Source organism: Verticillium dahliae, genomic scaffold (genome assembly GCF_000150675.1).
Source record: "Verticillium dahliae VdLs.17 supercont1.21 genomic scaffold, whole genome shotgun sequence".
NCBI classification, from domain to species: Eukaryota; Fungi; Ascomycota; class Sordariomycetes; order Glomerellales; family Plectosphaerellaceae; genus Verticillium; species Verticillium dahliae.
In genome coordinates, this window is record NW_009276924.1 from 360,086 (window position 1) to 371,885 (window position 11,800).

General features: G+C 56.9%; 3 protein-coding genes across 3 annotated transcripts in view; 1 reads left to right on the forward strand and 2 right to left on the reverse strand.

Annotated features, from left to right (window-relative positions):
- Positions 1-231, reverse strand: part of VDAG_08615 (isocitrate lyase) — an 821-nt gene extending 590 nt beyond the window's left edge. The window contains exon 1 of the mRNA XM_009652924.1: positions 62-231. Coding sequence (XP_009651219.1) covers positions 62-137 — 76 coding nt within the window. The 5' untranslated portion in view covers positions 138-231. The remainder of the gene's footprint in view (positions 1-61) is intronic.
- A 3,023-nt stretch (positions 232-3,254) lies between these two features.
- Positions 3,255-5,722, reverse strand: VDAG_08616 (neutral trehalase; the record flags this gene model as incomplete). Its single annotated transcript, XM_009652925.1, has 5 exons — positions 3,255-3,402; positions 3,466-4,460; positions 4,496-5,206; positions 5,270-5,394; positions 5,605-5,722. 5 exons carry the CDS (start codon positions 5,720-5,722, stop codon positions 3,255-3,257), a joined length of 2,097 nt encoding a protein of 698 aa, XP_009651220.1.
- Positions 5,723-9,993: 4,271 nt separating this feature from the next.
- VDAG_08617 (uncharacterized protein) lies at positions 9,994-10,880 on the forward strand (the record flags this gene model as incomplete). Its single annotated transcript, XM_009652926.1, has 3 exons — positions 9,994-10,393; positions 10,451-10,645; positions 10,714-10,880. 3 exons carry the CDS (start codon positions 9,994-9,996, stop codon positions 10,878-10,880), a joined length of 762 nt encoding a protein of 253 aa, XP_009651221.1.
- Positions 10,881-11,800: the final 920 nt, after the last annotated feature.

Below are 11,800 nucleotides of genomic sequence, written 5' to 3' on the forward strand. Positions count from 1 at the left end.
TAACGAGGAGGGGAAAAAATGTCCCGTGTCTTCATGATGATGATGAAAGCGAGAAACTCACTTCTGCTCGGGCCACACAGCGTGAACGCCTTTGGCAAACTCCTGCGCCTGCTGTAGTCGGGCAGCTTGCTCTCCATCCAGATGCGTCGCAGTAGGGTGCGTAGGCGATGGCGCGGTTGATGGCACAGTCGCAGCCGCCCTTGAGGCGGAAATAGCCCTCGCGCGTGCGGGGCGCGTCCCAGTCGAAGAAAATATCGATGCCGAGGACGCCCTTGGCAACGGCGCGGGCCTCCGTGTTCGATTTGCCCTTGGCGGCGGCAAGGTAACGGGCGACGGCGGCCTCCTTGTCCGGTTGGGGACCGGCGCGGACGGCGGCGACGACGGCGTCATCGAAGCGCTGGAGGTTGGCCTTGGCGATCCACTCATCCTCGATGGTCTGGAGCTCGGCACCGGTCTTGCCAGCCTCCTGGGCGGCGTTCATGAGGTCGTTGAGGGGCTGGAGGCTGGGGTTCGTGCTGCCGAGGATGAAGGCGTGGTCGCGAGGGTCAATGGTGGTGGTGATGAGGGTGGCGGCCTCGGCGTCGGTGCGAGCAACGGCGACGAGGTCGGAACCCATGATATCCGCCTGGGCGCGGATGGCGACGAGGCGGTTGATGTGCTCGCTGATGGGCACGAGGACCTTGCCGGCCATGTGGCCGCACTTCTTGGTACCAGGGGCCTGGTCCTCAATGTGAATGCCAGCGGCGCCCTTCTCGACGAAGAGCTTGGTCAGCTTCATGACGGCCGTGAGGCCACCGTGACCGGTATCGGCATCGGCAATGATGGGACGGAGGTAGTCGACGTTGGCGAGCTGGGCGCGCGCAGACTTGGGGTGGGAGAGACGCTCCTGGCGCTGTTTGCGGTCGTGGAACAGCTGAGCCATGAAGAGATGGCCGACCTTGTTGGGAACGGTTGTCTGTACCATGTCAGCTTTGATTCAGACACGGCTACTGGCTGTTGGGGGGGGACTCACGTAGGGATAATCAGCCAGATCAGGGCCGGGCTCGTCAGAGGCCGAGGCGGTAGAGGACGACTGCCAGCCAGAGACGTAGACGGTGTCGAGGTACTTGGCCATCTGGGTCACCATGGTAGGCTCGAGACAGCCGTACGTGTAACTGGCGTCCTTGTTCTGGAAGCGGTTCTCGAGGATGTTCCACAGCTTTTTGGACTGGGCGTTTCCCGGGTACTCAATCTTGAGGTTGCCGCGCTTAGAGGCGATCTGCTCGGGGGTGAAGGCGCGCTTGGTGTGGCGCCATCTTGAGTCGCTCCACCACTGCTTAATCTGCTCGACCTCCTGGTTGAAGAGCTCGTCCTCGGTCTCTGGGTCCACAGCCGGGTTCACCATGTTGTTGGCAGCCATGATGGGGGAGGGGGGGGGGGGGGCTGCGTGTAAGAGAAGCGGGCAAGACGAGAAGAAGCTGAAGCTTCGTGGGAGCAGTCAATGGGCAGGTTAGGAGGAAAGAAGGATGCTATTCCCGAGTTTTCAAAGGTCACAAATGGCAGCAAGCACGAGAGTGGGAGGACGGATAGATAGATGGTTGAAAGAGGAGAAAGAAAGAAGAGTCATAGGCCCAAGCCGAGCCGGGAAAGTACCTAGGGGCTGGAGAAACGAGTCACAAGCCAGCAGAAGAGGCAGCAGCATCAGCAGCGAGGCCGGATACCAGAGGCGAAGACCAAACAATGACCGAAGGGCTGGCCGTTCCGTTCGGTAGTGCTCGGCCAAAGGGGACCTACCACCGGGCGCGGGACCCTGTCTCCAGATCCTAGAACGGGCCAAGGCAGGTATCGGGGTGGTGAATTCCAGAAGCAACAGAGCCGGAAGTATGCGGTACATGGCATGATGGGAATTGGCCAATGCCGTCCACAGCATCCATGGCGTCGTTTTGCCTCGGAAGTTGGGAAGAGGCTGAAGAGGCGTGGGTCGTCGGCCGGTTGTGGTCAAGGTACCATTGACCTCTGGCCTCTGGCCTCTGACCTTTCAGCTCTGACTCTTGGCCTCTGATCGGGGTGTCCCAAGCGCGGGCCATGTCTGAGGTTGTGGAGGGAGGGGGAGGGGAAAGCGAGGAGGAGGAGGAGGACCAGAGAGTCCATGGACGAGAGGGAGTGACGTCTACCTTTCCCAAGGTACCTAGCCTTGGGGGCTCGGCTCAAAGGCTGCCTCTTGCCTCTGCGTCGCCCATCCATCCATCTCTCCTTCCCTCGACCCCCAAATCCCCAGATTCCTGAGCCCGCCGCATTGCCGTCATTGGCCGAGGTACAGAAGCTCGGGCCTCCAACCAGTCGCCGATTCGGTAGAGCGCCCGTGCTGACAGCTCCTTTATACGCATACCTCCCTCTTTAAGGGGGCATAACTCGATGGTCGCATACCTTGCGGGGTACCTGCGCTCGAGTGATGTCAGGATCATGGCATGTGAAGATCACAGCGTCTTGGCCTGGCCGCCTTGGGCCGCCTTGGGACGCCTTGGGACCCGTGAGGTGAGCTGCATCGCCCCCCGCCCCCCCAAAACGAACCAGAAACATCCAACCCGCACCCGCCCTCCCCTCAAATCCGTCACTGCGATCCATGGCTAGCCAGACCGGCCTAGCTCGGCTCCAGCCAACAGTGAGTGCGTGCAGGCAGAGGAGGACTGCTTCGGTTTGCCCGCCCGGCTTCGCTTCGGGACTTGCTGGAGAGTTTCGGGACAGCGAGCCTCGGCCCCTTCCTCAGCTCACTGCGACTCTCTTCGTCGCGACGACCCGTTGTTTGCCGGTATCAGCGCCGGCACGCAATGCTCACACCACCGTGAATAATCACATGGATCACTGACTGGTTGATCTTGTCTTCCTGGTGCAGGCATTCAACGGGCCAGTCACTTGCTGCCGATGACCGGAGGAGAAGAACTCTGCTATCCCCCCTCCCCACCCCGTCTCGTGCTTGAATTTCATGATTTCTATTCCAGACTCACTGCCAGATCTACTTGTTTATCATCACCCTTCCCCACCTGCCACGGTTGTTCAGTTTCGTCCTCTACGCCTCGGCTCGCCATGCGTGTCGTCGTCGTCGTCGTCATCGTCGTGTAGTTTTCCAATGCGTCGCACCGCGTATCCTTGACAATGTCTCGTCAGTCGCCTAGCATCTCTTCCCATCTTCACCTGAAACCCAACCAGCATCACAAGTCCGAAGGACTTTGAACAAACAGTATGTGCTCACGTTTCCTCTCAAAAAGGGGCCGAGTTCAAGAAAGCTCTGCAAGGTGCTTCTCCTCCATCTGTTCGAGAGCCTTGACAAACGTGTCGTACGGCGTCAGTGTGCCGAGAGCACGTCGCATGTGGGCGTTGACAATCTGCAGCCCGTAGACGTAACTGGCGTTGACCCAGCCGAACCTAGATCCTGTCAGCAAAAATCCTCGTCTCTTCCGCGCTCCCTCTTGACCATGCAAGACTTACCCTTCCTTGGCAACTCCTTTGAAGTCTAGGCCCTGGTTGCCGTACTCAGCATCGACCCGGTGAGGATCGACGGGACGCGTGACGTCGTACTTTTCGACGACGACGCCGTTAAAGTCGACAAATGCCTTGGTGATCATGGAGAGCCATTTGTAGGCGAGACGCTCCGCGTCCTCGTGGAAGCTATACCGGAGCAGTCCCGTCCATGCCAGCATCTGCTGTGGAGCCCAGCCGTAGGGGTAGTCCCACTGCCGGTTGGGCCTCTCCAGCGAGATCTCGCCGCGAGACTCTTCCGTGCCCGAGACCAACCCGCCGTAGGCCTCAAACTTGGGCAACGCCTTGGCCACCATGTCTGCCGCCTGCTTGGGCGACGCAACACCAGCCCACAGCGACCACAATGTCGTGCAGCTCTCGTACACGCACTGCTGCTTCTTGACCGTGTCATAGTCGAAGAACATGCCCTCCTTTTCGTTCCAGAGATACTTGTCAATCGCCAGCTTTCTGCGCTTGGCTCGGCGATCCCAGACAGCTGACGACTCTACCGAGCCAGCCTTGAGAGGCCCAACCGCAAACTCGGCGGGGATGACGAGCTTGTCGCCGAAGACATTACGGATCGTGCGACCAATGTCCGTCTCATACTTGAAGAGGAGGGAGTTGAGATCGATGGTCGCCAAGTTTGCGCAGACCTTCTCCAGGCGGTACGACGTATCGTGGCCCGACTCGCGTACAGCGCGGTCGTGCATGAAGTACTCGTCAAGCTCCGGCTCCTTGACATCCTCGGCATTGTAGGCCTTGACAAATTCCTGCCATGTCATGCCGTGCTTCGCAGCGTAGGGCTCCAGCACGTGGACAAAATGGTCAGCCTCCGTCTCAGGAGGGACGCCTTTCCCCTCGGGTCGGTATCTGGAGAGACCAGTGACAGGATCAAGTCGCGGCTCGGCGACCCAGACACTGTGGTATTCTTTCATGGCAGCCAGCAGCGAAGTGCGGAGAAAGTCCTTGGCATCAGGTTCGTGCTTGATCTCTCGTAGACTCGGAGCGCCATGTCCGTAAGGAAAGGAGGCTGTGAGCGGCAGAGATAGTAGGAGCGGGTGGCGTTGAGAATTTTTCCATAGTGCTCAATGCAAAAGCAGAAGTTCAGGACGATGGACTTGGCCAGCTGAACCCTGTCGTTAACAAGGAGACCCAGGGACGTCATGTAGCTGTCCCAGCCGTAGAGCTCGTTGAACCGACCGCCAGGGACAACAAAAGGCAGACCTTTGAGGGTTTCCTCTCCTGTCTTCTCGTCCTTCACCTTTTCCATGGCCACAGCTAGGAGTCCAGGTTTGTCGTTCATCCCACGTACGAGTTCGGGCGTGATGACCTCGGGAAGAAGCTGGACATCGAGGTTGATCTCCGGTCGGTCCTTTGCAACCTGAAGGTAGAATTCATACTGTTCAGGAGCCCCAACCGGAACGTAGATCCTTGGGCGGGGGTTGTCGGTCCAGTCTTTGGGGTCTTTGGCAGCGATCTCCACGGTTGAGGCATCGATTCTGCGAGTCAGGCCATCCCAAAAGTGATCACTGACCATACGCGATAGGCGATTCACTGGGTTCTCGTTGAGGCGGCCTTCGTCGAGGATGATCTGTTCTCGTCCGTACTCTTTGGCAAGGACGAGCTCTTGCAGTAGATTAGACAACATATATGTGCCGCGAATGTCGAATTTGTTGTGGCCAGCCGAGCCCGCGGTGCGTAGCGTGATAACCTGTGACTTGTGGTCAGTGAAAAAGCCTTGGGAATGGCGGTGATGGCATCAGGCTGTGCGCACCTTGGGCCCTTCGTCTTCGATGGTGATCTGCATATTTCCGTCGGTATCCTCCTGTTCCTGGAGACTGTCCAAGGTCGACTGGACATTGACGAGGAAGCGCCGCCCGTGAGACGTCGAGGGTTCATCTGGTGATTCGAGATCAGCAAGGTTGTACGTAGAACAGGCCACACCGCCCCGTTCGTGTTCACGCACCGTGGCTCCCACGTCGGAAAGGCTCCTTCAACCCGATACGCTCCATTTGTGCCAGCAACCCATTCTGACGAGACTAGTCAGCTTCATGAGGCCCGATTATGGTCAGGAAGAGGGGCGACTCGCCTGAGAGTAGGTCCGCGTACGAGGGCCCGCCCGATTGTTGTGACGCTCAGAGGTGTAGTACGTCTTGGCATCGTCGAAGATGCCATGTTCGTCTGAACTGCCGCGGTTGCGGTGCCGACGGTTCGTAGGTGAACTCATGATGCTATCACGCACGCGAGAGCTCTGCGAGGGAGTCGAGTTGGCGGGCTGCGGGGTATGACGATAGTCGGGGCTCGAGCTTCTGGTCGTGACTCGAGGTCAGAGAGGTTGCTCGTGTGGAGTCCGTTTCAATTCCTATGATTCTTCGTGCTGGTTTCGCGATGGACGTCTTGTTTGTCTCCCCCACTTGTCAAATCGAAAGTTGTGTACGCAAGAGAAGGGAATTGATGTCAACGATGGAGGTTCGTGGGCGATTCGCTTTGGGGGAGTCGGGTCGAAGTGTCACGCGGTCTGAAAAGGCAAGGGACTGCTTCGAGTGGCAGCTGCTGTGTTTGGGAGGGGGGCAAAGCAAGGACCATGCCAAAAAATGGGGGTCACCAGGGATATTTTGGTCCGCGCGACGAGACCACAGCGATTGGAAACGATTTCCAGTCACTAATAGTCTGTACTTGTTGATATGAAATGCGGCTGTGATAAAAAAAAAATGAACCTTGCAAGCTGTCAGCCCTCTCCTACCTCGCGAGAAGAGAAAGTGGTACATGTAGGTACGGTATGCAAACGAAGGAGGACTGGCGGGCGTCACCTTCTTTCAGCGTGTGTGCCCATGGACAATCAAGTGACGATATGACGGGTCCACAGGGTCCAACCCCCGCCATCAATTGGACTACAATTAAAGAGCCCCCCTCGCCAGGATCCGAGCAGCTGGGTTGCTTAACCGCAATAGCTCGAGCGAAAAAAAAAAACGAACAGGCCATGATGAACAGAAGTTCTTCCCAAGCCCAGAAAAGACGTGGTCGGTCATTGAGCACCTTTGCTGATGGATCTCTCGCAGTCGCACGACCGCCGCGTCGTGCTATACTCAGCTTCACACTGCTTGGTGTGGACCGTCCCAAACAGAAGAGGAAAATGACCTCATGCTGAGTAGGCGACCCCCACACCTTGGCCTTCTGGCGAAACTGGGACCCCACCAGCCTTGCAAGCCTGCCACCACGGCGATCACCCGTGACTGCCGTCGTCACTGATGCCTTGCAAATTCCACTGCAGTCCTGATGCCCATTGCGACCCTGAATCGAGACCACCCTGAGTCGGACCCTGGTCCATCGAACACGGCTTTGCGATTGCATGAGGCCCACCATGAGCAGGCTCGTGACAAGCATTTGGCAAACCCAAAGACTGACTCGATACGCAGGTCCAGCCCTGGGACGCTATGGGGAAACCGATTCCACACAATGTCCGCTGATGAATTCTCCCACTTCACACGAACGGGCGCCGGACAAAGTCCCTTGCCGCGCTCGGAAACCTACACAGTACACCATGCGCCGATTTGCGCCTATCGAGACCACACTGAAGGTCTGGCGAAACCGTTGCAACAGTGACGCATCCCATCAACTTTAAAAAAACAAAATGGCAAACCACGTGAGCAGGCTGGGCGAAGGACGGGGGGTGTGTGTAGGCACTGGCTAGCACCCTCGGGGAGACTGACAAGTCGCCACGGTACTTTGCACCCAGATTTCTCACTAGGTCACTTTTCAGGGGCACCGACAGCGCGATACGAGTCTGCTGAACTGGCGTCACGAAGTCGGGACGAAGGCGCAGAGAGCGGCAGACTATGTGCTTGATGGCCTCCCATGGCACCTGTCTGATGTGTTCTATCGAGGGCTCTGTTACACCGGCGCCGCCACTAGAACGCTTTGACTACCCACAGAACCTTGGGGGGAGGGAATACATGTAGTCCGAGGGCATGTACATGTGCTCCAAGTGGACTTTCAGCAGCAGCACCAGCTAGAAGCCTGAGCGTGGAGTGTGGAAACCTTCAGCTTCCTCCCTTGGGTCTGTCTCCTAGAAGACTTCTGGAAAAGGGTCCCTGACTTCGCGCCACATGGCGAGTCAGCCAGTGGCGGCATTCTTCGTGGCAGCTTCCATCGTTGACTTTCGCGCTAGACGTAGCCCTCACAAACATGATGGAGCTTAATGAAACAATTCGACTCTGGTTACGTCAAGTCGAAAGTTTGGTCCATCACTTGGCATTTCGCCGCGACGCCGTTGCACCCGGCAGTGGACGACAAACGGCGACGCAAGAGGGAACTTTTGCTATTTTCAGGTAACCTCCGACATGATTTTGATCCGCCACGGCATCGCCACCCGCCAGTGGTTTCGAGATAAGACACATGTCGTCTTGAAGCAAAGCTCCTTTCGGCTTTCAATCTCGATCAGGAGCTGATCTGACCCCCATGGCTGTTGGCCCTGTAAGTGCACGGCCCATGGAACATTCACCGTCATGGCTTTCATAGTAACAACCCAAGGGACTGATCGTATTCTCAACAATAGCGTCGGATCGGGGTTCGATCCTCGAAAGGGGGTGGGTGACGGCGATAAGATCTACCAGGCCTCCTGCACAACTGGCCCTGCCGCCGGTCCCGAAGCTGACGTCCGTGTCGAAAGAAAAAGAGAAGAAAAAAGAGCGGTGAGTGGGTTTGAAAGCAGCTGATGAGCTAGAAGCCTGAGAGTTCGTTGAAAACGCCAACCGACTTGCATAGCTTGATCCATTGAAAATTAAGGTTTGTAACTTACTGGGCGGGATGCCGCAAGTTCGTCACGTACCTCGCGAGTCGGGAAGGGGGGGGGGGGTGTCCATACTTTCTTTGCCTGCCGGCTCCTTAGAGCACAGGCACAGGGTTTCTGGTTATGTGGACTCCGAGTCAAGCAAAGGACAAAAGTGACAGGGTGATGAGGCGGCCAAAGGAAACCCCACGCAAGCATGCCAGCCCCCCTGACCCCCCTTAGACACTAAGCACGGCCTCGATCCCGCGTCCCATCGGATGCATGACTCCGGGCCAGGGACTCTGAAGAGGTGGGTTGTGGGTTGATTGAATCGCCGTCTTTTGCTGTCGGCTGCGGAATAAATGCGTCCATAGTGCTGGGAGCGGGACGACAGGGAAGAGTGGTTCATGTCGGTGAATCTGAGCTCCGGGCGCTGTCCCATGTCTTGACCCGGACCCTGATGATCTATGGCAGACGGTGAAGCGGAAGATGAGGGCTAATTAGCGGACCGGTCGTGTTCTTGCTCCTCTTTCCTAATCAGGAACTCAACGCCGTCCAAGGTTTGATGCTATCACTCTTGCGCCGGCCGACTTCCGGCCCTCCATAGCTGACAAAGGCGACATCCTGCCATCTACCTGAACCTGTGAAATTGGTAAATCCTGACACGGGTTCTTCGGGTCTCGGTGGGGTGTTCACAAGACGCCGCCCGCCAACAGCTTTTGTCCTGGACCTTCGGAATACCGGACATCGGGAAATCGTAACTCTTAGGAAACTCTGTTTTCTCGCGACAGGCCCGACTGATTTGCTAGAGTACGTGTACGAACATTCCGCTCGGGGTGGCATGTCCGTACACGGTACAACTTCCTGTGGTGCACCGGTCACAGAATAGCGGAACATGTTTGACGTTGTCCAAGCTCTTATAGATGGCATGCAGGTGCAGACGGCAAGCGGCAAGCGGTAAGCGGCAGATGTCAAGCGTGAGGCGAGATGTCGGCACTCATCCCCGTGTAGTCGATTGGGATGAGGGTGGTCTAGTGTGTCCCTGCCTACCTAGACAACCTACATGGTAACCCATTGACCAGCAGGTCTTAGCCACCTCCTTGAAGACCTGACAGGGAGGACACGTGGCATGGTGATGCTCAGAGCCGAGGTTTTGCCAGACAGATTCTCAGAACTGCGGCGCGCTTGTGGCGCGCTTAGCGTATGCTGGTAGCGATCATTTGTTATCGCAATCAGCCCTGGACGCACGTAGCACCCTATGGCACCTGCTGGCCCGGGACCATACGAACGTATGATTTCATTGAGGCAATCGCATGCTCGAGAAAGTGGTGGCCAAAATTTTCCCCATCGTCGGCGTCAAGGCAACAACTATCGACTTCCGTCCATAGCCACGTTCAACAGAAACCGACATTGCATTGCGTCGCGCCGCCTGGCTTGAATTTGCATCGCCAAATCGGAATTGTCGGCAGTCGCGGCGCGTCTACGAGTCCGACAAGCCCCAAGGGAGTCCGAGGCTCAAGCCCTGCTTCCGTATCCCCAGTATCTCCGAAGTAGCTTGCCACTCCACCCGAACGACACTTTGCCACACCGAAGTGTCCGCCCTGGTATCAGAATACATTTGCACTCGACGGAACGCACGCGCTCTTTCCGATATCTCGAGTGTTCCTCAACACGGTGGTCACAAATCAACGATCGAACCTCCATCGATCATTATAATGTGGGGGACAGTAATGCGCGCAGCGCCGGCGTCGCGTCAAACCTTCTCGGCCCAGGGTCAGACGTTCTGGAGGACAGCATGGCAACGCCAATACGTGGCTAGCAGGGCGCATTTGCAAACCTCAAGAGCCGGGATCAGAACCTTTGGGGGCAGTCGACGAATGCCCGAGTCATCACCGGCTGGCCGCATGAGCACCATGTTTCGCACATGGCACCGGTCCTTTCGGTTCTCAGCCATGAGGGGTAGCGAGAAGGCTGCCGGAGCAGCAGAAAAGCCTCTATCTTTGAGCCAGAGGTTGAAGAAGCTATCTAAGGAATACGGATGGAGCGCAGTCGGTGTCTACTTTGCTCTTAGCGTCCTCGACTTCCCGTTCTGCTTCTTGCTGGTTCGAATTGTCGGCACTGATAGGATAGGTCTGCAAACCTCTTGAAGATCGTTTTGACAAGAGGCTAACGTTGGTTACTTGACAGGTCAGCTCGAGCACTGGGTCATGTCCTGGGTCAAAAAGGCGATCCCAGATTGGGTCGAGGCCTGGTGGCACGAGTACCGGGCCGCCTTGAAGGGGGTTGAAAAAGAGCAGCTCGGTACCGACGTGGTGAGCGAGTCGGTCGAGATGGCCGGCTGGGGAGTGGCTGAAGCGGAGGAGCACAACCGCGCCGAAGCCAGTAAGTTCTGTCCGTTTCGAGCTCTGGTTCTGTTCCGAGGAGACAACTCACCAACTCTCACTTCCTAGGCTTAGGCACACAGCTTGCTCTGGCATACGCCATCCACAAGAGCTTCATCTTTCTTCGGGTACCCCTGACTGCAGCTGTGACGCCCAAGATTGTCAAGAAGCTGAGAGCCTGGGGGTGGGAATATTGGCAAACGACAAACAAAAGCCTGATGGGATTGGCCGAGTAACTTGCGGAGTACTACAGTAGAGACAGGGGTTGGAGGACGACATAGACGAAACGAGAACCTTAGAGTCCCCTACCTCAAGATGGGCCTCCGCCCCATGTAACAAATTTGTCGGATTAATGTACATAGTACGGATAGCACACCTTGTAGCTTTGAGTTTTCGGATGTGGTCTGTCGCGTTCCAGCACATCGGTCATGACTAGCATGTCGAGAAGGCATCACCGCAAATGTAATGTTGCCATCCTTGAATACATAGTATTCCACCCGCGATACTAGTCATGAAAGATATCGATTCTCTCACGTGCGTCATGCGGCAGTGGACCGACGATGGGGGTCCAGCCGGGCCCGAGTCGGACTTGAGTCGGTCAAGCGGATGACATAGCTTTAGGTAAGGCAACACAGAGAAAGGAGAAGGGGGGGAGAGGGTCAGGGCCACCCTCGTTCTCGGCGTCATTCAAGTGGCTCCCGGTATTGCGTGATATCAACGGGCTGTGATAGAGATTCTCCGGGTGAGTGTTCTTGAAAATCAATGGTGGCATCACAGTAGCCATGCCTTTGGTGCTGGCTGGACATTGCCAAACAACCGCGTCAGGCTACAGAGGACGCTACTCCCGCATGCTCAGCTCCCGTGCTCGACTTTTCTCACAAGAGACGACGGCCACAAGTCCGGCGCGGTCAGAAGGCTGGTTTCACGCCTGAGTGGGTTTAGGTGGATGAAACTAGAAGAACGGCGGTAGAACGACCGCTCCCGCCACGCCATCGATTGTTATGTGCCCAGGTACATTCAGCTAGTCCGCAGCTACCGTGTTGAGTCCCTGAACTAAATGGTCGACCGGACCAAGGTGACAGGCGGACGGAAGGAATACTGGTGGTGGGCGGATCTTTCGGTGGTCTGTGGTGGCATCGTGATCGGTGATGGATTG